A 26,891-nucleotide genomic window follows, 5' to 3' on the forward strand; every position below is an offset into this window, starting at 1 on the left:
AGGTCTGTTATCTCTCTAGTCCTGAATGCTTAGTCAATGCAATTTAATTAACACTGTTGAATCATTTATTTTGCACTCTACTAAAGCCCTCAGATCTTTGTCATGAAAATTGCTTTACAGCTGTGTTTTCCCCTTATTTGTGAAATGGATTTTTTTTTTTTAACCCAAGAATAAGACTTTACAATTATTCATATTTAGGAAGGATCTGTGATTTCCTCAGGTTAGGATATTCAGCTATAGGAGCAAATAAAAATAAATCTTAGGGAATTTCCTGAACTACTAGATGTTAAGTGAGTTACCTGGGAGTTACAAATTATGTCAGACAGAATTTGAACAAAGTTATTTAACTCATACTGCCTGTGTATGCTATTAAATTTCAAATTAAATTACTAAATTTGACCTAATGTTTTAGTCCTTTTGAGATCCTTTTAGAGCTTAATTCTGTAATCTAGTGTGTTTGCTATTTTTCCTACCATTGGTACCAACAGTTTTGATAAGCACATTATTTGTATTTTAATTGATGTTATTAATAATATTAAATGTACAGTACCATGGCCAGTCATTCCAGCACTCTATTGGGAATCATTTTGTAAATTGATATCAATGCAGTGATAACTACTTCAATTTGAATTTTTTTTTTTTTTTTTTTGGACCTAGACATTCAATCATTCAATCAGTTCTGAATTCACCCATTATTGTCTAACCCACATTTCTCCATTTAGGCAACAAGAGTAACATAAGAGACTTTGTCAAATGCTAATTAAACTAAATCTCTGTTATTTTCTTGATATGTCAGGCTAATAATCTTGTCAGAAACGAAAAGGTAACTCTCCCAAGACTTGCTTATGAGTAAACCACATTGACTGTTTGTAATGACTGAATCCTTTTCCAAGAATTGAAGTTGAGCTTACATCTAGGTTGTTGACTATACTCTCTTCCCTATTTTTGAAAATCTTGATGATGTTTGTCCTTTTAAAATCCTTTTCCTGTTTTCATTGATCTGAAAGATTATTGATAGTGGCATGACAGCCATATTTGCCAGTAGTGTTTTTTAGTAATAGTTTTTTATTTTCAAAATATTCAAAGATATTTTCAACATTTACCCTTGGAAAACCTTATGTTTTAGATTTTTCTCCTTTCCCCCTCCAGACAGGAAGCAGTCTAATATATTTAAAGATATGCAATTCTTCTATACATATTTCCACATTTATCACGCTTCACAGAAAAATTAGATTAAAAAAAGAGAGAAATTAAAAGAGCAAGCAAATAACAACAAAAAAGATGAAAAAACTATCTTGTGATCTACATTCAGTCCCCATAGTACTCTTTCTCCAACAGACAGCTTTCTCCATCATAAGTCTTTGGAATTGGCCTGAATCATCTCATTGTTAAAAAGAGCCACATCCATCACAGTTGATCATCATATAATCTTGTTGTTGCAGTGTACAATGTTCTCTTGATTCTATTCCACTTAGCATCAGATCATAAAAGTGTTTCCAGGTCTTTCTGTAATCATCCTGCTGATTGTCCATTCATGTACCATAACTTATTTAGCTATTCCCCAACTGATTGGCATCCATTCAGTTTCCAGTTCCTTGCCACTCCAAACATTTTTGCACATGTAGGTAGGTCCTTTCCCTTTTTTCTGATCTCTTTAGGATAAAAGCCTATTAGAGTCATTGCTGAATCAAAGGGTTGGCACAGTTTGATAGCTCTTTGGGCATAGTTTTAAATTGCTCTTCAGAATGTTTGGATCAATTCACAACTCCACCATCAATATATTAGTGTCCCAGTTTCCCCACATCCCTTCCAACATTCATCTTTTTCCTGTCATTTTAGCCAATGTGGGAAGTGTGCAGTGGTACCTCATAATTATCTTAATTTGTATTTCTCTTATCAGTAGTGATTTAGAACATTTTTTCATATGACCAGAAATGATTTTAATTTCTTTATCTGAAAATTGTCTGTTCATATTCTTTGACTATTTATCAGTTGGAGAATTTCAATACTGTGGGGTATTTTCTCTGTCACTCATGCCTGTAATACTTTCCCTCCTTCATTCTAACTACTTACCTCCCTGGCTTCTTTTAGGATACAGATTAAAATCCTCCATCTATAGGAAATCTTCCCTAACCTCTATTAATTCTAGCATCTTCCCTTTTTAAATTGTTTCCTAATTATTTTAAATGTAATTTCCTTTGTATGTATTTGTGTGCATGTTGTCTCTCTGATCACTTTATAAGCTCCTTAAGGACAGGAACTGTCTTTAACTTAATTTTTTACCCTATAATAAATACTTATTGGTTGATTTATTTCATGTGGACCTAGTGATTTGAATTCATCAGAGGTAGCCAGGTACTTTCTTAGTATCTCAATTATTTTGGATTTCGACTTTTTATTAATCATCTTAATTTTTTTCTAATGAGCAAAGTTAAAAGTTTCTACTATATATGGTGTTATTGATTAATCTTTCTGAAACTTTGCCTGCTTGATTCTGGCATACTGTAACACTTTTTGGTAACACTTAGAAATAATCCACAATTTTAGCAAAGTTGCAGGGTACAAAATAAATCCACATAAATCATCAGCATTCTTATACATCACTAACAAAATCCAACAGCAAGAGATATAAAGAGAAATTCCATTTAAAATGACTGTTGATAATATAAAATATTTGGGAATTTATCTGTCAAGGGAAAGTCAGGAACTATTACATGCAAAACTACAAAACCCTTTCCACACAAAGTCAGAGCTAAGCAATTGGAAAAATAGCAAGTGCTTGTGAATAAAAAAGAGCAAATATAATAAAGATGACAATGCTCTCTAAACTAATCTATTTATTTAGTGCTATATCAATCAAACTCCCAAGAAACTATTTTACTGAACTAGAAAAAATAACAATAAAATTCATCTGGAAGAACAAAAGGTCAAGAATTTCAAAGAAAAATGAAATGAAATGAAGGTGGCCTAGCTGTATCAGATCTAAAACTATATTATAAAGCAGTGGTCATCAAAACCATTTGATTTTGGCTAAGAAACAGACTAGTTGATCAGTGCAATAGGTTAGGTTCACAGAAGAAAATAGCCAATGAATGTTGGAAGGGATGTGGGAAAACAGGGACACTGATACATTGTTGGTGGAATTGTGAACACATCCAGCCATTCTGGAGAGCAATTTAGAACTATGCTCAAAAAGTTGTCAAACTGTGCATACCCTTTGATCCAGCAATGTTTCTACTGGGCTTATATCCCAAAGAGATCTTAAAGGAGGGAAAGGGACCTGTATGTGCAAAAATGTCTGTGTCAGGCCTTTGTGTAGTAGCAAAAAACTGGAAACAGAATGGATGCTCCTCAATTAGAGAATGGCTGAGTAAATTGTGCTATGTGAATGTTATGGAATATTATTGTTCTGCAAGAAACAACCAGCAGACTGATTTCAGAGAGTCCTGGAGAGACTTACATGAACTGATGCTGAGTGAAATGAGCAGAACCAGGAGATCATTATACATGGCAACAACAAGACTATACAGTGATCAATTTTGATGGACATGGCTCTTTTCAACAATGAGAGGATTCAGGCCAGATCCACTTGTGCAATGATGAAGAGAGCCAACTATACCCAGAGAAAGGACTGTGGGAACTAAGTGTGGAGCATTAGCATTCTCACTATCTCTGTTATTTGATTGCATTTTGTTTTCTTTCTCAGTTTTTCTTTTTCTTCCTTCTTGATCTGAGTTTTCTTGTACAATAAGATAATTTATAAATATGTATACATATATTGCATCTAACATGTATTTCGACATATTTAACATGTATTGGACTACCTACCAACTAGGGGAGGGGGTGGGGGGAAGGAGGGAGAAATTTGCAATAAAAGGTTATGCAAGGGTCAATGTTGGAAAAATTACTCATCATATTCTTTGTAAATAAAAAGCTTTAATAAAAAAAAAAGTTTGGCATCTTGGGGCAAATACATCAGTCATTCTATCCTAATTATGACTCTTCTGCTATCTGTAGGATGTTGTCATTTACTTAAATTCAGCATGTCAAGAACTAAAATCATTATCTCATCTTCTCCCCAAAGTAATACCTCTTCCCAACTATAATCACCTACTATCAATTTACTATTATATTCTTAGTAATTTGTAATATTAGTATTATCTTTGACTTGTCATCCTCAAGTTTCCTCATTTACAGAGGCTGAATAATAATAACTTTCTTGCTCTTTGTTCATAGAATTGTTTTGAGGATTAAATGGGATAGTTGAATATGCTTTGAAAAGTGTAATGCACTATATATATATTTAGTATTTATATTGCATAAATAGCTGGTTTTGTATTCTCTCAAGTTTCATCCTTCATTTCTTCAACCATTTTTAGACCTTCATCCTCTCCTTATTATATATAGTATACATTGTTGTCAAATTAATCTTCTTAAAACATTGCTTTAATCACATTGTTTCCCTGCTCTAAAGTTTATGGGGATGCTCTATTAGGGTCAAATTCAAATTCCTTTGTATGACATTCAGTTGGACTTTATTTAAACTTATTTTCTTACTGCGTCCATCAAGCCAGGAAGACTTTATTTGTCTTGTTGCTTCTTTCCTCCTTATATTTAATTATGTGGTTTCCTTAACTTAGAGTGTACTTTCTCTTTTGAAACTAATTATTTCTATATTTTATTTTTAAGACTTAAGAATGAGGTTCAGCAATTCTTTGATTACCTTCATTCATTGGAGAAGTAGTGTAGTATTTTTGATACTTGGGAGTCAGGATGACCAGGATTTATTTATCTGTCACTTCTGACATTGCCAAGTATCATCATGGACAAGTCAGTTTAATACCTCTCAGCCTGTTTCCTCATCTGTAAAATGGGAATGATAATAACACTACCTACTTTATAATATGCTGTGGATTAAATTGGATAGTGTGTGTGTGTGTATGTATGTATATGAAATGTGCTTTGAAATTTTAAAGGATTATATAAAAATCACTTACTATCCCATAATGATTATTCATTTACTTTAAATTTTTAGGTGATAGATAGATAAATCAGTAGATCCTGCAACCAAGGAGCTTGCATTTTAATTGGGAGAAAGTAGACAATACATAAGAAAGAATTGAGAAGTGGAGAATAGAAAAATAGAGAAGTCTAGAGAGTTTGGAATGAGCATGACTGGCTCAAGTACTTCCTCAGATGAAGGTTTTGGATTGGAACTCAAACAATCAAAGAAGGGAACCATAGAGGTAGAGGCACTTTCCAGAGTAAGAAGGCTGCAGTGCATATCTATATGACTTCTGTGGTACTGTTACATTCTTGCTTATATCTTGGAACTGTACTTCATCATATAAATGTCTTTTCTCTCCTTCTAGAATTCTATAATAGAAATTCTTAAAGTCTAGGGGGAAGAGGGCCCGTGTTTCCTATGTCCAATATAGTATTAGGAATGCAAGCAATTAATACATTGATCCATATATTGAATAGATGTCAACTTAAACCCAGTGAAAAAAAGAAATTGGAAGCTATCAGGAATCATTAAGTTGGATCTGATTCCTTATTTTTGAGATAAAAGTAAAAATATCTGGTAATGTATGAGTAGTAAGTCCAGCTGTTGATACTTGCCCTTTTTAGGCCAGAGTCCTAGTATTATCATAATGTAGTAGGCAATATAAGGGAGTAGATAGGAAATAGAAGATATATGAGTATGGAGACACTGGGAAGGTGGTGGTTAAATGTGAAGAGAACAAACAGAAAGGCAAGGGTAAAATTGGATTGTAGCCTGATGACTAAGTTCTGTAGCATCTGGAAGAGGGCATTTGGATCTGTTAGACTCAGCACCCCACATTTAACTGAGTTGGATTGGGAGATGTTAGGTGGGATCTCCCTGATGAAGAAATGTGTGGTATAATTGTTTTAGAAAATTTTTTTTCCATCTCTGAATATAGACTGTAAGTGGGTGCTTGCCTCTGTGGACATCTGGAATAATTCATAACCAGTTTCTAATTACTCTTATTTTTAGAGAATATTGATTTTTTTTTTCCTTCCCTCCTTAGAAGTAGTAGTTTGGTCAATTCTCTGTAAAATGGCAAGATTCTTCAGATTAACCCTTTATAGAACCTCCCTGAATAATGAGTTAGGAGATTATTCAAGGGCCCTCATCTTCATCTAATTTTTAGTTAATGATTATTTTTAATTCTAGTTAATAATTATCCTTTAATAAAGTCTCATTTCCTCCATCTCTTTTTTGAATTTTGTGTTTGTCCACACACTATTATATTTATCTATTATCACATGTACACATACAGACTACATCTAAAGTGTTTTAGTTCTCTATCTGTCAGAGAATTGCAGGTTTTTTCTTAGCTGCCTCTTTTTCTGAGATGTGGCAACCAGTTCCCTCATTGCTCTGATGAACAATTTCTCACAGGATATCTTATTATTGCATACATGGAGAAAATTATTGTTTAGACTAGCTTCATTAATAGCTTTCACTGCCATATTTCTCATTTGAGGTTTAACTCTTTAGGATTAATGACAAGAGATTTTCACATTTTCTGCTCAAAATGTCTTTAGGTTTACATAATTATTACATCTTTCATTGAGCAATGGCTCTTATTGCAGAATTATAGAATAAAAGGATTTCCTATTTGGAAGAGACTTTAGCAGCCAACCCATGGTCTAGCCCATACCCTAAAAAGAAACCCCACATAAACATATGTGACAAATAGTTATTTAGCCTTTGCTTGAAGATCCTCATTGAGGAAGAATCTCTCTTTTTTCCTTTCTAATTTGGAGTAGTTCCGACAGGAAATTTTTCTATTATGTCTAAATTTACTTTTTTGTAACTTTAAACACTTTTTCTGAATTCTGCCTTCCTGAGGCTTACATAGAACTAATCCTTCCATATGATACCCTTTGAGGTACTTGAATACAGCAATTATACCCCCTGACTGTTCTCTTCTTCAGTTCCTTCAGATTATATTCATGTGGCAGTGATTTGAGATCTCTCATGATTCTTGCTGTCCTCCTATTTTCCTTAAAATGTGCCTAGAACTGACCATAATACTCCAATTGTAGTATGACCCAGGCAATCTAGCAAAACCATATTCCTCATAATAACCACACAATATTATATCTGCTGTTTTGTCTGCACCATTTGTAACACATCTTTGATGTCCTTTAAGTTTGTAGGTCATTAAAATAACTGCCTAACCATACTTGATTTTTCTTGATGTGTAGGGTATTTAGGTTATGCAGTGCAAAGAGCCCTGGACCTGGAGTCAGGAAGATCCGAATTCAAATGTGTCCTGAGATACTTCCTAGCTGTGTGACTGAGCAAGTCATTTAATCTCTGTTTGCTTCATTTTCCTCATGTGTAAGATGGGATAATAATAGCACCTATCTTCCAGGGTTGTTTTGAAGATCAAATGAGATAATGATTATAAAGTGTAGGGTATCAGACACATAATAAAGTAATAATAAAAAAGTGTAGGGTATCAGACACATAGTAAACACTATGTAAATAATAGCTATAATAATTATTATCACTATTACTTCTACTACTTGTAAAATTGGTCTCTCGAGTCCAAAGGCACAAAACTTCACATTTATCCTTGTTGAGTTTTAGATTTTCCTTGAGTTCTAATGAAGATCTTTTTTAGAGTCTATATCCCATTCTATATAGCTATCCCTTCTAAGTTTGTCTTATTTGTACATTTAACCAAGGTATTGATAAAAATGTTAAGCAGCACAGATCTCTGAGACATATTACTGGATATTTCCTTCCAAGTGTTATTCAGCCAATTCTGAATCCATTCTCATCATCTCATCCAGCCCTCATCTTTTTTTCCCCAATAAAAAGTAGCATGAATTATCTAAAATTTTGTTAAAACTTAGTTAAACTGGGCTGCTAGGTGGCACAGTGGATAGAGCATTGGCCCTGAAGTCAGGTGGACTCGAGTTCAAATCAGACCTCAGACACTAGACACTTATTGTCTGATCTTGAGCAACCCCAGTTGCTTCCCCTAAAACAAACAAACAAACAAAACAAACCCGAGCTTAAACTTCACCAGGACTTCCAGTTCTATAACTATCAAAAAGGAAATACAATTTGGTATGACCTAATGTTTATATTATGCTAATTTTTTGTGATCACTTCTTTTTTTAAATATCCACTAACTTTGTATTTAATACTTTCTAGAATTTTTCCAGAGGTTGAGACCAAACATTGACTTGTAGTTTGCAGAATCTACTCATTCTTAGGGATTTCCTTTGGTTTATTAATACTTGTTTATCCATCTTTCAGGTTAAAAAAAAAATTAAAAGCTCCAGGATGTAATGAAATGGATAGAAAATGGCACTTAATGGCTTCTTTGCTTTCTTAAAGTATGTCATTGCCATGGACGTTGTGAATTATGGAGGATTCTTGTAGTTGTATTGGCACACAGTAATGAAAAGTTAATTTTTCCGATATGTTTTTAAAAGAATACACCTACCCTACTATCCATCAGAGATGGGAGAAGGACATGGTATGATTTGGGGTTGGTTGACTTATGTTCAAATAATGAGGAAGGAATTATACTCCTATCTTCTTTTTTTTTTATATTTTTATATTTTTAAAAAATTTATATTTAAAGTGAGGGTCTTTGACCAGATTGATGAACTTGGGTTTTTGTTTGTTTTTTAATATTTTGAAAATTATTTTTCTTTTTAATCCTGTGTATTTTATTTTATCCATTTAAAAACATTTCATTACAAAGAGTTCTGTGAAACAAAGTTTAAGGACTCTTAGAATGTGTAGATTAACTGGTTCAAAGAATAATTACAGGCATTGAATTATACAATAAAATTTTCAACTTTTTTTCATCCTATTAAAAAACCTTTAATATGTCCTGCTACTACAGTCATCTATTTTACATAATTTAGCATTGAATTTTCAACATTTTGAAACTTAAACTCAAACTCTTAATCTCATCATGAAACCACATTTTTTTTGTCACATTAGCTGTGACCTTTTCTAAGTCTAGCCTTGACTCCATCTTTCAGGTTTCTTCCATCTCTTGAATAATTTTATTAACCTTTCATGTTGCATGGTATAAGCCCTTATTGTGATATTACATTTCTTTTGGGAATTTCTGTAATCCTGGAACAATTTTGCAACTCTGTATATTTATTAGAGTTTATCATTCCTTCAGTTACACAAAAAATCTCTCTCCTTCTCCCTGTTCCCCCCCTCCTCCACCTTTCCCCCCCCCCCCCCCCCGATTATTTGGATGACTTTTATTGTGTGATAAACTTACCAGATCTCAGAGGATTACTTGGTTGTCTTCTTCTTCCTTCTTCCTTCTTCCTTCTTCTTCTTTCTTCTTCTTCTTTTTTTTTTTTTTTTTTTTTTGGCTAAGGCTATTGAGGTTAAATGACATGCCCAGAGTCACACAGCTAGGAAGTGTTAAATGCCTGAGACCAGATTGAACTCAGGTCTTCCTGACTTAAGGGCTGCTGCTTTATTCATTGCACCAACTAGCTGCCCCACTTGGTCTTCTGATAGCAGTTTTGGCATAGCCTTAAAAGAAAAACTGGCTTTAGTAGCAGAAATCATCTTTTTTCATTGGAGAATTATAAAAGACTCTCTCCTTGTCTCTCTCAGGCTGGAAGTGATTTGTGAGTCCATGGCACTACTGATTACATAGGAACTTAAACTAGTCAGTTTCTGATCTGGGTTGGTTTGATCCTCCATTGGCCACCTGGTGGACAGTCCTCCTTTCTTTCCTCTTTTCCCCCTTCCTTCCTATTACCCAGTTGAGTCCCTGTATCTCACCATATTGATGGTAGACTTAGTATGGACAGCTGATCAGTTTAGCCTACTGAAGCTCAGAGCTCCTGAGATCAAGAGAGTCGATAGTCTCAGCCATCATGGTGGCTGAGCTCATAGGTGTGTACCATTGTTCTCTAGCTCTTTCTCCCCCCCCCCCCCCAATCTTTGGTATTAAAGTTTTTGTATTACCTTGTTAGTGACAAGAATTTTTTTATTCATAGAAAAAATAAGAAACTATTTTTAAAAGTCTTCTGTCTTCTTGTTCTTCTAGCTTGAGAAGCCTAGGTCATGATGTAGAGGAATCATTAGCAATTTTTCCAGTGGTCAGATCTCGTTGAAAGTGTTAGCTTGCTTGCCCTACTTGGTAATTAGATATTAGACAAATGAGATGATGTATATAATGATGCCTTTTGTACTGAAAAACAGTCTGCCAGAAATTATGCTTAGATCAATGTCTTACACCACTTTCTATAATAAATTTAATATAGATATATGACCTAATGTTAAAGATTTTACCATTAAAAAAATTAGAAAAGCAGACCATCTACTTTTTATAACAATGGGTAGAAGATATAACATTACTCAAACAAATTAAATCAAATAGAGATAATTTAAAAAAAAATTTGATTACCTGAAATTGAAAGTGCTGCACAAATAAAATTAATGTATCTAGAATAAATAGGGAAGCATTAGAATCGGAGAAAAATCTTCATATTTCCCAGATAATGATTTGATAACCAATATATAAAAACAATTAACATATATTATGTAAAACATAGTGTGTGTATGTGTGTGTGTGTGTGTATTATATGATATATGTGTGTATAGAATAGGAACTGGCAAGCTACAATTAAGGACCAAATTTGATCTGTTAACTATTTTTCTATGCCCTATGAGCTAAGAATGTTTTCTTTTTTTCTTTTTTTATTTTTTTTTTTTCATTTTAAAATACAAATTATTCTTAGCTTGCAAGCCATACAAAAACAGATATGGATCCTATTTGGCCCCTTCAGCTGTTGTAGTTGGCCAACTCCTGGTATAGAAAACCATTTCCTTAGTGATTAACAGACCCCTATTTGGTCATATCCTCCCTGTGCCTGTGATTCTGAACTGTCTTCTATCATCATTCTAATTCTATTCCATCTCTCACTGCTCAGCCTCTTATTCCCAATCCCCCAGTAACTTGAACACTATATTCCTTCCACTGTTAGGATGCCGACTTCACAAATTGCAAACTTAGCCTCACTTACTGTAATCTAGCTCTTTCCTGAAAACAGAAGTTCCCTAGGCTCCTTTTCCAACATTGATTATATTTTTACTTATTCCTCTGACTCACTGGCGGTCCCTTGCTTCCCATTTCCTTGTCCTGTTTCTTTTTCTACCACTGTTACTGACTTCTCTTTCTCTGAGATTTATTTAGTCCTCATCATTGAATTGAATGAATCAATTCAATCCACATCCACTCAATCAAAAATCTGGTCATTGTTGTCTGCCACCCGGTAGGGCATTTCCCTTCCTACCTCAGTGACTTCTAAGTCTGGCTCACTGTCTTTCTCTCCATCTCAGTTTCTTTACTCATACTTGGGGAACTTCAGTTTACATATTGATATTTCCTCAAATAACCTAACTTCTCAATTTCTTAACTTACTTGCCATGACCTCCTCAGCCCCACTTCATTTGCACAGAGATGATCATAACCTTGATTTTTCAATCACCCATAAAAGTACCACTTCCATGTACATAAACTCTCATTCTCTTATCTGATCACAATCTATTCATTCCACCTTTCCCTCTGCCTTGCCAGCCAGTGCCCTATTGTTTGACTACACCATGATCTCTAGAATTTCAAATCCCTCTGTGCTTTAATAATCCAGCTCTATTCTTCTCCCTTCCTCATCTTGATTTTTTTTTTTTTTTTATTTCTCATCCTTGCCCTCTGCAGCCTTTGATACTATCAGTCGTTTTCTTATTCTTACCTTGTACTTTCTAGGTTTCCATGACATTTTATCTTGGTTCTCCCTTTATACTCATTCATTTGGCAATCTTATCAACTCCCATGGATTCAGTTGTCTTCTCTATGCTAATGATTCTCAGATGTATTTAGTCTTATCCTCTCTCCTAATCTCCATACTTAAATCTTTTAAGTGCCTTAAACGCAACAGGTCTAAAACTGAACTCATCTTTTCCCCCTAAAGCCTCCCTTCTTTCTGATTTCTCTGTTACTGTAGGCTATTACTATCCTCCCAGATACTCAGGCTATCAATCTAGGTGTCATTTTTCTATTCCTCACTCCCTCTAACTTCCATATCTAATCTGTTGCCAAGGAGGGTAATGATTTTACCTTAGTTAACATCTCTAATGAATATTCTCTCTTTATTTTTTAATGTAATCATTTTATTGGTCACACTAGTATTAATTCATAAAAAGTCTCTATCACTCTCAATTGCCAAAGACCCCTCATGAAATCTACTCAGTGCTTATAAACCCTTAGAAGAAGAGTATATGTGTGTGTTCCTATCCCTTTCCTTTTCTGACATTGCCACATTAGGTCTTCAGACACTTCATGCCTTGGCTATTGTAGTAAACTGCTTGTTGGCTTGCTTGACAAAGTCTTTCCCCACTCTTTCCCCACACTTTCCCCATACTTTGCCCATAATAGCTATATGGCATTGATTGTTAGGCAGACATAGAAAAAGAAAATGTCCTTGGACTGGACTAGTATTAGAAAATTTCTTTGAAGAGGAAGTTCATCTCCCCTTTATAATTATTTTCTACTCAGCTGTCAAAGTAATTTTCCTAAAGTACAGGTCTAGCCATGTCTTTTCCCTACCCCACCTCATTTAAACTCAAGTAGTTTTCTATCACCTCCAGGATTCTCTGTCATTCAAAGCTCTTTGTAAATTTGCCCCCTCAAGTTCATCTCTTCACCCAGAAGTAAAGTTCTACTCACATTCAGTGAATGGTTAATGGTGATAAAATATGGAAATTGTCCATTTTAGAGGGGTTGTGGGAAAATAGATTGTTATTGTTGATGGAAATGTGAATTTAGTATTTGTTACTTATTTTCCTCTCTGAAAACCAACCCACAAAACAGAATTTTTTTAAAGTTTAATAAAACTAATCAACACATTGAAAAGTCTGTTATCATCTGTATCTATGTCTATAATCCGTGCAACCATTTTAGATAGCAATTTGGAATTATGCTAATAAAGTGACAGATATGTCCATACTCTTTGACCAGAGATTTCCCCTACTTGACAATACCCCAAGGAAATTCCTGATAAGAAGTTCTCATATACCAAAATGTTTCTAACAGTATTTTTTGTAATAACAAAGAACTGGGAATGAAGTAAAAGCCTAATCTGATGATTAGAGAAAGGCCAAACATTCTTTGGTACTGTGCTATAAGAAATGACGAATATCCCAAAGAGATACTAAAGAAAGGAAAGGGACCTGTATGTGCCAAAATGTTTGTGGCAGCCCTGTTTGTAGTGGCTAGAAACTGGAAAATGAATGGATGCCTCAATTAGAAAATGGTTGGGTAAATTGTGGTATATGAATGTTATGGAATATTATTTTTCTTTAAGAAATGACCAGCAGGATGAATACAGAGAGGCTTGGAGAGACTTACATGAATTGATGCTAAGTGAAATGAGCAGAACCAGGAGATCATTGTATACTTCAACAGCGATATTGTAGGGATGTATTCTGATGGGAGTGAATTTCTTCGACAAAGAGATCTAACTCAGTTTCAGTTGATCAATGATGACAGGGCAGCTACACCCAAAGAAAGAACACTGGGAAATGAATGTACTGTTTGCATTTTTGTTTTTCTTCCCTTCTGAATCCAATTCTTTCTGTGCAACAAGAGAACTGTTCAGTTCTGCACACATATATTGGTATCTAGGATATACTGTGCCATATTTAATATGTATAGAACTGCTTGCCAACTGGGGGAGGGGATGGAGGGAAGGAGGGGAAAAATCGGAACAGAAGTGAGTGCAAGGGATACTGTTGTAAAAAAATTACTCAGGCATGGATTCTGTCAATAAAAAGTTACAATTACGAAAAAAAAAGAATTAAAAAAAAGAAATGATGAATATAATGAATACAGAGGATAATGGAAGGCTTTTTATGGACTGATAAGAAGTTCACAGAGCTTGGGAAAAGATAAATGGTGACTAAACTATGTAAAGTTAACAGCCAAAACAATAAAATAATTAAAAGTGAATGTCATCAAACAAAAAACAAGGAAGAAAGATGAGAAAACACCTCCTCCTACTCCTTTGTGGATATAGGAGGTCTCCTGGTGTGTAATATTGAATATATTTTTATATTTTCAATGTATTGAATGGTTTTCCTGTTTTTTCTTTTTTTTCCCCTTTAAAAAATTGTTATATGAGATGTTTCTTTGGTCATTTAGAATAGGAATACAGGGACATTTTAAGCTATATAAAAACAATGCCACTAAAAATGTATTTTTTTTGGAAAGTAAAGCAGTTTGTAAAACTTAAAATACTCTGTCAGCTGTTTTTATTATTATTTTAGTGCATTTGCAAAGTTGGGCTCTTGATTTATCTTAATACTTTTGTCCAGTTAACTGCTTCTGTTTTTTTTTTTTTTTTTCCTAGTGCCATCCCTCTGGGAACAACAGCTAAGGAAGAGATGGAACATTTCTGGAATAAGAACATAAATTCAAATCGTCCTTTGTCACCTCACATCACCATTTACAAGTAGGAGGGAATTCTAGAATAAACTCTTAAAGTTTATTTATTATGTTTTTTTCTTGAACACAAATTATGTGTTATATCTTCGGGCCTTTTCTAAAAGAAATGAAATATACACTTTCCCCAGTTATAAAGATAACTCTCTATAATAATAATAATAATAAAAAACAACTCCTTATAAGCTCTCAACTCTTGTTCTTCAACTGGACTTTTCTTCCCTTGATTTTCAGGGTTTTGCTAAGTAAAGATGTTTTGACTGAGAACAGTTGTGATGATGGCCCTTGGGATAAGACTGAGGGCATGGTAAAAGAAGGAAGCATTTGAATTGCTTGGTAATGAAATAGTTGTCCTCCCTTGGAAGTAGACAGCAGCCTGGTATTTCTTTTTTTTCTTTCATTAAGTTATTGACTCACTAGGCCCCCAAATCTCTCTTTAAAAAAAAAATCTGTTGACACATTTTGTTTTTGTCATCTCTGTTTCTCAGTATTTTTTAAACTTATTTTCCTCTTTGAAAACCAACCCATATAACAAAGAATTTTTTTTTTTAAGTTTAGCGAAACTAATCAACACATTGAAAAGTCTGTCATCATCTGTATCCATATCCATAGTCTGCCAGGTCTGCAAATAAAGGACATGCCTTTTCACAAATGGTTCTTTTTGGTCATTATAATTTCACAGCTTTCAGTTTTGATTCTTGTGTTGTCACAGAGAACCAGTCATGTTCAAAACTTCATTTCTTCATTTTGAGATCACCTCAATAAGTGGAATAAATTTATTCTTTTTCAATGAGGTGACAATCTCTGACAACGACTGATGTACTGTAGTTGGTTGAAGGCTGTGGAGGCAAAAAGAACTCAATCTTTAGGAGAGCTGCTTTTTTCTTTGCTGTTCCAGCAAGACCTCTAGGGCTGTTGCAGCCTCCTTATTAGCATTCTTGCCTGTGGAGCTGGCCATTCTTGAACCACCTCCACAAATACCTCAGCCCTTCAGATTTTCCTCAAGCCAGATTCCGGGAATAATTTTGGTTGGAGAAATAAGCCATTCTGCTCAAACAATATCAGGGTAATAGGTGACTGCAATTCCTGTGTCGAAGACATCAGAAACTTCTTTCTACCTCAAAAGTAATAGAAGTTGGCCTTGAGTAGAATGAGCTTTGAAAAATCACCCAATGATCTTGAACCTACATGTAAAGTCCTTGAATTCCCCCATCCCCAAACAATTTGGCATATATAGAATGGCTTTAAGCTTGTGAGGTGCATATGCTATTTACTGTTAGCTTCCATGGTTACAGGACCTTAGGCATCTCTATAAGTGAAGGAAATAACAGACTGTGGGGTGCTTCCATTTTTACCTGCCAGGCAAAGACTGCTGGTGTATTAAAAACCATATTTGTTAATTATTATAGTTTAGAAGAACAACTTTGGGCAGTCAGTAATTTAAGATACTATTTGGGGTGATTTAAAGGTTGGAGCTGGAAGCAACATCATATGTATTTTTCATTAGGATTAAGGTAACAAGTTGAGAAAAAGGACAGTAATCTGTTCAAAATGAGCTAAGATGAAGACTTAATTAAATTAATCCAGAACTGCCAAATACCAAAAACTATGGAGTTTTGAGGATGAGTTATCTATTGAATAGCAAAAGATAGATACCTTTCTAGAAAAGAAACATATTGATTAAATAACAATGAATTATTCCTTATAGTGTAATGGTACGTTTTGTAGGGGAATGACTTAGGATATCCATAAAAGATCAACTCACAAACTAGGAAAGATTTCTTATATTCCCTATTACTTTAGTGCAAGAACTCGGAAAGTAGAAGGATACTAGGACACTAGAAACAAGTGAATTCATTTTTGATCAGTCCAGTCATTGCTTATTCTGTAAACTTTGCATTTAGAGAGAACTATAAAGGATTTTTTGCTTCCTTTTGCTAGGTGCTCTCAGTGTAATGGATTATCCTTTGAAGATTTTACTCATTGCCTTTTTTTTTTTTTTTTTTTTTTTTTTTTTAATTTGCAGTTGGTCCCTGCCCATGATGATGTCCATTACCCACCGAGGTACTGGTGTTGCCTTGAGTGCAGGTTTGTATTTGAATCCTGAAGATCCATGACCGTCCTTATAGCTTCTGCCTCTCTCCCTTTTGTGTATCATTATCCTTATTTAGAAAGAGTGGTGAGCTTCTTTGACTGTGTTATTAAATGTAATTTTTTATTCTCTGGGCTTATTATATAGCATTTAACAAACTGCTTTGACATTTAAATATTAATATCTTTGTATTATGGAATATTCTTAAGATCATAGAATTTTGAATAATAGAAAACCTGAAGAAGTTGTCTAATTTAACCTCTACGTTTTACAGGTGAAGAAATTGAGACCCAGAAAGGTAAAGGGACTTGCCCCCAAAACCACTCAGTCTCAGTGGCAGAGCTAGGGTTTGAACCTTAGCCCTGACTCCAAAGTCAGCACTTTCTCTTTGCATCATGTTTCCCTACTCAAGAAAAGTAGGGATAGAAGCAGATAGAAGAGATGTGGTATCAAGCGACAAGTATCCAATCATAGAGTGATTTGGGGAACTTAAATGTCCCTCTGAGGCACTCATTGATTTTGTGCACTCAGCCAATGCCATCTTAGAGCAAAGATGATATTTCTTATGTGTCTGGAAGAGGAATGGGCTTTGGCGACAGATGTAAACTGAGAATTGGTGGGGTGCCTCTGAGGAGGTATGGGTTGTCTATAGAAAGCTTTTCAGTCAGAAGACTGCTGCAGTGAGGTCCTGGCAGCTATTCAGGCTGATCTTCCAAGATCTTTACTGACAGTATAAATGACTTTGTGACTTTGAACAGCATGCATATATCCTTCCTTTTCCTATTGCTATATCCTTGTTGTTACTTTAGCACTTTTGGCTATCACTTACATATTATAAAGAGGGTTGCTTTTCTGCCTCATCAGAGGGAAGGAAAAACAGTAGCATCGGTGCAGCTGTTGCCTCCCTTTTAATAATAATAGCTTCTTCTCTTAAGGATTTTTAGCCTAGCAGCAGGGCTCTGTTCCTTACCTATCACATCAGGCATCATTATCAGCCTGAAAGGCTTTAGCCCAGTCTGCTTTGAACAGAACAGATGGGCACTATAGGAGTCCTTGGGTTCAGCATGCAGTACTTTCTCCATTCTTCTCTTGATCTGGAAATCTGCTTTTTGGTGCCAGACAAAGCTATCAAGGGGCTGGACAGGACTGTTTCTCATAATGGTTGTAGGTGAAACTGTTTTTGTGTAGCCACTCCTGCTTTCCATTGCAGCCTTCAGGGTCTTTTCTGGATTACTTCAGCCTCCCTGTTTAAAATTCTTCATTGAAGTGCTGACTAACTTCTCTGATGGCTACAGCCTGTGCCAAAGGAGTAGCTGCCAAACAATTCAAAGAAGTAAATATTAAAACTACCTGCTGAGACTGACACTCTACCAGCTGCCACATGTACCAAGTGAGCACAGTGTTTTATGTTAGTAAAGTTTGGGTTGAGGACATATATTTCTTCCCCCTCTCCCCCCCCCTCCTCCCCTTAATTAGTAGCTATAGCCTAAATAGAGATATTCATTCAGTTCTGATAACATGTTTGGTTTTCCAAGAAGCCCTGTAATTCTTTGTATTAAAGAGTATTTGGACTTTTGGTATAGTCAAAGACTTGATATTAACATCTCTTTTCTATGGACTTGGATTCTCCTCCTAGAACACTAGTGTTGAACCAACAGTATAAGTTTGAAGATTCAAGTACCTTATCTTAATGCCTTATTCTGACTAAACTAGAATCACAGATTTTATAATTTGATGCTTTCCATTAGCATATGGGTACATTCAGTAGAATAGTATCTCTTGTTTCTCTCCTGACTGTCTACTGTGCCAAAAATCTATTCCTCCTCAAATTTCCTTTGAAAACTTCTTGTTCTTATCACATTCTTTTTTTGTATCTTCCTTGTTTATGTATATGTTGTAAGCTGAGAATAGGAGATAAGAGTATAGAACTTTATTCTGGGTGTGACACTTCAGTTTACAGTTCTATGGTTTGTTAGATTGCTTGGAAATCTTAGTTATTCTAAAAAGTATTCTACTTGTACCCTTCAAGAAAGTGATTGGAAATGACTGTAAAAATCTTTTCCCATTTCATGACTGCCAAGTTTTGGTTTTCTTGTATCAGTAAAATGAGATAGGCTGGAAACTTAATTTGGCATAGGAAACATAGGTGACCTGTACTTTGAGAGTAATTGATTGGCACTAGAATGACTAGTGGGATTAATGAGATTGATGTTGACAGTACTTTCGTGGAGAGAATAATCTGGTATTCTCAACTCAAAAGTTTTGATTATCCTTTGGAAAGCATTGCCTATTTTGGTGCATACCATTTCATTGTCAGTAGTATGAAAAAGCTTGGAGGAGATGGTCTTGACAAAATTGAAAACTTTTGGAAATGGCTTGGAGACTTAATAACATTTGGGGGGATGGGGCAGGGGTGAGGCTTTGTAAGTTCTTGAAATGTCAGTTAACTGCATTGGATCAGAGGTAGCTATTCCATCCTAGCAATTCATTGATGCCCTGTTTCCTATAGTGATTGCCTGGGACAGCTACAATAGCTTTAGTTTTCTTATTTTAATTATTTAAACACCAAATGAATCTCTTTTTAACATGGCAACTTAAGATTCAGTACTCAAATGGGATCTATCTCTTATTCCCAGTAGAGTGAGATTAGAAAGAGTGTTTTTATAAATACTCTGTCCTTCTTAAGGAAAAGGGAATTATGTGTTATTGTCAGTCCTTGAAGTCAAGTTTGGACACTGAACTGATCAAACAAAGTTCTATGTCTTTTGGTGTTATTTATCTTTATATTATTCTAGTTATTATGAAAATTGTTCTTTGAATTCTGTTCCTTTAATTCTTCATCAATTCACACAAGCCTTCTCAGTGTTATTACAATTTTTTTTTTTTTTTTTGGCTGAGACAATTGGGATTAAGTGACTCGCCCAGGGTCACACAGCCAGGAAGTGTCTGAGATCAGATTTGAACTCAGGTCCTTCTAACTTCAGGGCTGGTGAACTAACTATCCATTGCACCACCTAATTGCCCCCTGTTAATAGAATTCTTAATTATGATGCAGTAATAATCAGGTTCTTATGCTGAATTTTGTTCATCCATTTCCCAGTTGATAAGCACCCATTTTTTTTTTTTTTTTGCAGTTTTTTGCTACTACAAAGAGCTTTGCTACCATTATTTTTGGATATATAGACCATTCCATTGTTGTTGTTATATGCCCATTTGTAGCATCTTTGGGTCAATGGGTCTGTACAGTTTAGTAAACTTTCTAGTATAATTTTGAATAATTTTCCAGGATTGTTGGATTAATTTAAAATTCTACCAAGAGATACCAAGTGTATCTCTCTTCTTAGCCCCTTCCCACATTTACCATTTTCTCTCTTGTCATCTGTGCCAATCCAGATATAAGATAATAGTTTAAGAATTGTTTTAATGTGTAATTTTCTTATTAGTGATTTGGTGCATTTCTTCATATTGATGATTTATATTTTTTCTTTTGAGAACTACATATTTGTATTCTTTTAGATATTTCTTAGGATAATCAGAAGAGTAGTAAAGAAGACTTGACCCTCATTTCTTTTATAAAATTTTTCTTTTTGAGGGATTAAGCTTTTGCTTTATCACCTTTGTTTGAATTAAAGATTATGTTTCCTTTTCTCCCCTTGTCCTCTTTTAGAGAACATCATGGATAGGGTCAAATAAGAGATAGCCAGATATTATGATTTTGTTGTTGTTAGGCATATGTAAAGGAATGGGGATGGGGGATGGGCAAGACCTTGGGAACACATCTACCTAATAAGGGGCTTTTAGTTAAAAACTAAAGATTTCATGCTTGTAATATCTTGATTTTGACACTCCAGACTCTGGTCCTTTTTTTAAAAAATTTGATTAGAAAGACGCTGTGATAAAATGTTCTGGAAAATTTTGAGATGGAAATTGTTTTTTCTAAATTAAGTAGTTCATTGGCAAAATCCCCTAGAATCTAAGGAAGTAGAGTATGAAGAAGCAGTTGTCTAGGTTTTAGGTATCTTGACTTCAGTCACATGGACTAGTAGTGTTGTTATTCCAGATGAAACTAAGGTAAACTTTTTGGGCTCTGAGCTCCTAACACCTAGAGCTACAGTCATATCTAAGAAATACTGTTCTGAGTAGGTGGGACTATTTAATCTCACACTCTTTATCTTGGCAAAAGCACTGAAAAAGTCAGTTAGAAAGAATTGTGGTTGAACAGATGCTATTTTTTCCTTATCTTTATTATCTATTATGCCTCTTCCCCCATTGATAAGTTGGGAATGTTTATATCAATCCATTTCACTTCTTTGAGAACCTAGATCAAAATGGCTTTGTATCTGAGCACAAAATACCTGAGTGGCTTTTTAAAAAATTATTGTTAAGGCACTCCTTTAAAATAATTATGGTTGCTAGTTCCAAAAAGTGAAAGAACTCCTGGGAGCGACCATTCCCTCAGTCTCACAGATAAGGAAGCTAAGATACAAAGATGCTAGTAGAACTAGTACTAAGACTAAGATGACCTTGGCTGTGTTAGAGATTTAATACTTGCCTTTTATCTGATTTCCTGAGTAAGAAATTTTATTGCTCAATACTCTGTTCCATCTTTGGCAGCCTCCATGAGAAAAAATATTGGCTTGTAATATTGGCTTGTACACTGGAAAACTATATGGGGGTGAGGAGTGAAGAATGTGAGATAGATATAAGATGGGATGAGGGATGAGAATTAGGGTTTGGAAGATTTTCCATAGCTGTTTTTTTTTTTTCCTCTCATTCTTAGAACTTATATGTATCGAATTGGCAGAGGTCTTTCTGCATCAGAGCCTAGGAAATGATCTGATTTTCTTTACTCTTAAAGTTTCTTATGTCAGGAGCAAAGAGTTGAGTTGACTTTAAATCTCAATCATGTAGAAGGAACTAAAAGAGATATAATTATACTTTTATGTATATGTTTTATTTGTGTATGTATCTCAAATATTAATACTGTTTATATGACTTTTAAAAGCCAATAATGTAACAAGGACAAGTTATAGGATACCTGATGTTCATTCTTCTCCTCCCCCCCCCCCCCCAAGGCAATTGGGGTTAAGTGACTTGCCCAGGGTCACATAGCTGGAAAGTGTTACGTGTCTGAGGCCAAATTTGAACTCAGGTCCTCCTGACTTCAAGGCTGGTGCTCTCTTCACTGCACCCTCTAGCTGCCCCTCTGATGTTCATTCTAATTGAAAATCCATAGACCTTTTTTGTGTCATTGAAAAACTTATTTGATGTTGAAGTATTGCTTATATGTAATTTTTGTAAGAGAATTGCTCTTGTATCCAGATTGGTGGTCTCTGGCACAGATTTGTGCAGCTAGTTACCTCAGATTCCAGAGCCTGTCTCTGTACCAGAGGTGCAGTTTGATTGATTTAAGGCCAAGTATTTTATAGTGCTTCACATTTCTGAATGGATTCATTAGGTTATTGCATGGCTAGGTTCTTATAGATTTTCCAAAGACCCTTGTGGGATGCAGTTGATGTTTCAGGTGTACTTGTAAAAAGAGGTATCTTTGTTAACACAATTTTTCACCATGCTTGTAAATAAATCCCATTGGGCAAAGTTGGCCAAGCAACTGAGTTGAAATCTTGGTGAGAAATCTAGGCTAATGGAGCTTGGTGGTAGGAGGGGATGCCTGGGTAGAATTCCTGGATCAAATTCCCTGCTTTAACTAAATTGAATATTTGAATGCTAGAAATATAGCAGCAAATTAGGAATAATATATATTTATATATAAAATTATACATAAATATGACTTTTATGTAAATACATAAATGGGTTTGTGTGCATATGCACATATACATACATTCTTCTGTACATATTATATCTATATTATATATTGGGTAAGCAGTTGTATAATTATTTAGTTTACATGATACTACAGTTTTCTCTTGGATTGTCTAGTAGTGGGAAGTAACAGGATATCTTTGATTTATCTTTGTATTTCCCCCAATTTCTAGCATAGTGCCTTATATGATTTGCACAAAATAACTGTTGAATTAATGGGGACTATCAGTGCTGTGAATCCATTTACTTGGTACTTAGGAATTTAGCTGTCCTAGAGCTTCCATTAACATGAAAATAATTCCCTTAATCCATGGTATTGGGTTGAGATTTCTGAAAGGGTAGAGAATGAGTTATGTGTACTAGATGAGAATGGTGAAATTAGGTAGAAAATGAAATTTTTTTTTCTCACTTGTCCCCAGATTGTACCAAAACGAGAGGGTGGCTTGAATTATCCCTAAATTGTTTAATATGTGAAATTTTTGATATGATAAAATTATACATAATAGCTATATGACATTGATTGTTAGGCAGACATAGAAAAAGAAAATGTCCTTGGACTGGACTAGTGTTAGAAAATTTCTTTGAAGAGGAAGTTCATCTCCCCTTTATAATTATAAAGTTTAAAGACATTTCTTTTTCCCCAAAGCATAACTGATTTATTTTCCTTTAAAATTTCTAAGAGGTGTAGTAGTATAGTGGCTAGAGTGCTAGCCTTGGAACCAGGAAGACCTGAATTCAAATGCCATCTCTGTAATATAGCTCTTCCATGACCCTGAAGAGTCACTTAACTTCTCAGTGTTGTGGATAGTCTTCTAGAGTTAAGAATTGTACAGGAGCTGCCAACCTGCATTAGGAGAGGGAGTTTCCTCATCCAGGAATTCCCTATGCCATTGAAATTACAGAATCCATCTTTTCTTTTTTTGGTCTATTTATTGACTCCTCTTTTCTAGATCAATTCTATTCACACTTTCCTAGACTCCCTTGAAATGTATCAGTTATGATAGAGATAAAGGCTAGACATTTAAGGATCATCAGTTTCTATTTTCTTTCCAGAAAGGTTGAACTCAAACAGCTGATTAATCTTTAAAAATTGAGTGCCCATTTGAGTATGTCACAACTTTCTTCTAAGAAATCTTATGTCTAGCTTATCTTTTGCCTGACTTGGTTCTGGTCATTTTCTCTTGAAATGGGTATAAAGTCCACTACACACCTATCAGATTGGCTAGAATGACAGGGGAAGACAGTGCGGAATGTTGGAGGGGATGTGGGAAAACAGAGACACTGATACATTGTTGGTGGAATTGTGAACACATCCAGCCATTCTGGAGAGCAATTTGGAACTATGCTCAAAAAGTTGTCAAACTGTGCATATCCTTTGATCCAGCAGTGTCTCTACTGGGCTTATACCCCAAAGAGATACTAAAGAAGGGAAAGGGACCTGTATGTGCCAAAATGTTTGTGGCAGCCCTGTTTGTAGTGGCTAGAAGCTGGAAAATGAAAGGATGTCCATCAATTGGAGAATGATATATGAATGTTATGGAATATTATTGTTCTGTAAGAAATGACCAGCAGGATGAATACAGAGAGGACTGGTGAGACTTACATGAACTGATGCTAAGTGAAATGAGCAGAACCAGGAGATCATTATATACCTCAACAACGATACTGTATGAAAATGTATTCTGATGGAAGTGGATCTCTTCGATAAAGAGAGCTAATTCAGTTTCAATTGGTCAAGGATGGACAGAAGTAGCTACACCCAAAGAAAGAACATTGGGAGATGAATATAAACTGCTTGCATTTTTGTTTTTCTTCCCAGGTTATTTATACCTTCTGAATCCAATTCTCCCTGTGCAACAAGAAAACTGTTCAGTTCTGCACACATATATTGTATCTAGGATATACTGTAATCTATTCAACATGTAAAGGACTGTTTGCCATCTGGGGGAGGGGGTGGAGGGAGAGAGGGCAAAAATCGGAACAGAAGTGAGTGCAAGGGATAATGTTGTAAAAAATTACCCTGGCATGAGTTCTATCAATAAAAAGTTATTTAAAAAAAAAAAAAAGAAATGGGTATAAAATGGGTATAAAGAACGGTTAGGTGCTGTAATTCATACCTTTGTTCCGGGTAATAAATCTAACTTCTTTTCCTGTGTGGGATATAAAGCAAATGTAGAGCCTCTCAAGATACAAATTCAGGAAATATTTCTTACTCTGTACTATGCCCTAGAAATAGTAAGTTTTTAAAAAATGTCCACCCCTTTGAACAGTTTAAATTCTTCTGTGCAGATACATGTCTACATATAAGTAACAATAATTTGATATGGGAGAGAGTATTAACAGTTTGGGTAGAGAGGGAGAGATGAAAAGTCTTCAGAGAAAATGGCTTCTGAACTGAGCCTTGAATCCAGATTCTGAGAGTTAAGAGATGAAGCAGTTACATTGCATCATAAATGTTTGAGAAATCAAATTGAAGTTGTACTGTGTAGAACTGGCAAGAAATGATGGAGTGCTTGACTTTCTCCGCAGGAGTATCCCTTTTTGGATTGGCAGCTCTGTTGCTCCCTGGCAATTTTGAGTGTCACTTGCAATTTGTGAAGGCCCTGGGCCTAGGACCAAGTCTGATCTACACAGCTAAGTTTGCTCTTGTCTTCCCGCTTATGTACCACACCTGGAATGGAATCCGGCACTTGGTAAGTTTGTTTGGTCAAAAAGTCTGAAGGGAGGGAGGGAAATGCTGCCTGTGTTAGAGGAGACCTTTGACTTGAACTTGTCCATTTTCCTCAGATGAGTAAGTGAAGGTACATACAGAGAATTTAAATGACCTGTTGGAGGTCACATAGCTAATACATAGAAGAGCCTGGGATTTGGGCCAAGTCTTCTGACTCCAAATCCAGTGTTGCTTCTGTGTCACACTGCCTTTCTTTAAAAGGGAAAGCCTAGTTGTGATGGTAACATAATTGTTCTGGGCTTTGCTAGACACTTTAGATTTTAACAATGGGTCTCATTAAAACCTAAACTTCTAATGTTTTGGGGAATAGTTTCAGCACAGTTGAGAATTAGTGTCTTTAGTCTTGCTTATGTAAAGATTCAGGCCCAAAGTCTATATAGTACTGTTGCTACTGAATAGATCATTCTTGCTATTTTCTCAAGTAGTTCACCTATTAATATTTATTCTTTGTTGAAATCTTTAGTTCTTTCTTCTCTTTGTCATAAGACAAATGTAGTCCCCATTGTTTCTTACTCTGTATTAGTGTGATACTTCCTCTCTCTCTAAGACTGATTTTGTCTTGGTTTGACCTCAGGAAGCTCTCACAGCAGAACCCTAAGGACAGCTGTTTTGTGGTAAAATTTCAGTAAGCCCAGAGGGAAATTTGGTAGAATTAGAAAAGTGAGAGACTAAAAGGTCTCTTGTTGCATTGTGTCCATCAGCCTCTCCTGGAGCTCTCAACTCCTCTTGATTTGAAATGGTTTGCACTTGCCTTAGGGATACCATTTCTGCTAATGACATGTTTTCTCCCTCGGTCAGCTTTCTAACAAAACTCATCTGATCAGCCTTCTGTACACAGCCTAGGGGTGACCAGGGCTTGCAGATTTCCTCCTTTGGTCATAATGTGTGGGGGATGAAGAAAACCAAAGCTCACTTTTTTTGTCCTTGTTCCTGCTTGTGAAAATCTCTGTAGAGGAGAGGGGCCAGGAGCCTAAGGACTTTGCTTAAGCTTTTAAAAATCTGTTCTTATTCTTATTTTTGTCAGGTCCTAAACTGAAGTTGAGACTGGATTTTCCTTTGTTGTCTCACTGCCCCACAGGCCATGGGCCCTGCTAGTACATTTATGTGAATGCTGTCCTCTCACTCTCTTCTTGTTTCCTTTATGAGTTCTTTCCAGCTGTTCTTTATTGAAGGATCTCTTAGTCATTTAGTGAGAGGACCATGCCTGCCATCCTTGAAGAACACCGGTCCATATACTCTGGGTCTTATCACCAGTCTATATGTTTTCATGCAAATGAGGCGTTCTCTTGTGGTCTGGCACTGAGTTGTTCAGCTTGGATCCTTAAAGTTGATCCCTGTGGGTTTTGAGGGGGCTTGTTAAAGGGTGGGTAGGTTTCCAGTCATTGTAGGGGATGAGAAATGAGCTCTACTGCCTTTCTGGGTTTATGGCATGGTTTTATGGCAATGTATGGGATGTTAGGGGAGGACTAGCTCCTCTGGTGTGAGGTCTCAGCAGGCCCTTTTCAGGGTACTTATCTGCCTTTGGTGTGCCCGCCTGGTTCACCTGACTCATTTATGGCTCCAAGAAGCTGTAGCGTGTCTGCAGCGGCCATCTTAGCAGGTGGGCAAAACCAAATTGAGCAGAAGTAATAAACCTCATACTAGTTGTGATTTAGGGGGATGGAGACTTTCCCTAGTGGAATGGGCAGATGAGAACAGGTTTTCTGTT

The 26,891-nt window shown here is 35.5% G+C and overlaps 1 protein-coding gene across 1 annotated transcript in view; it reads left to right on the forward strand.

Moving 5' to 3' along the window:
• The window catches only part of SDHC (succinate dehydrogenase complex subunit C), a 50,066-nt gene that overhangs the window by 21,565 nt on the left and 1,610 nt on the right, over window positions 1–26,891 (forward strand). Inside the window, exons 3-5 of the mRNA XM_051998252.1 lie at window positions 14,446–14,547; window positions 16,564–16,625; window positions 24,982–25,145. Of these exons, the coding sequence (XP_051854212.1) occupies window positions 14,446–14,547; window positions 16,564–16,625; window positions 24,982–25,145 (328 nt within the window). The remainder of the gene's footprint in view (window positions 1–14,445; window positions 14,548–16,563; window positions 16,626–24,981; window positions 25,146–26,891) is intronic.

Source organism: Antechinus flavipes, chromosome 4 (genome assembly GCF_016432865.1).
Source record: "Antechinus flavipes isolate AdamAnt ecotype Samford, QLD, Australia chromosome 4, AdamAnt_v2, whole genome shotgun sequence".
NCBI lineage: Eukaryota > Metazoa > Chordata > Mammalia > Dasyuromorphia > Dasyuridae > Antechinus > Antechinus flavipes.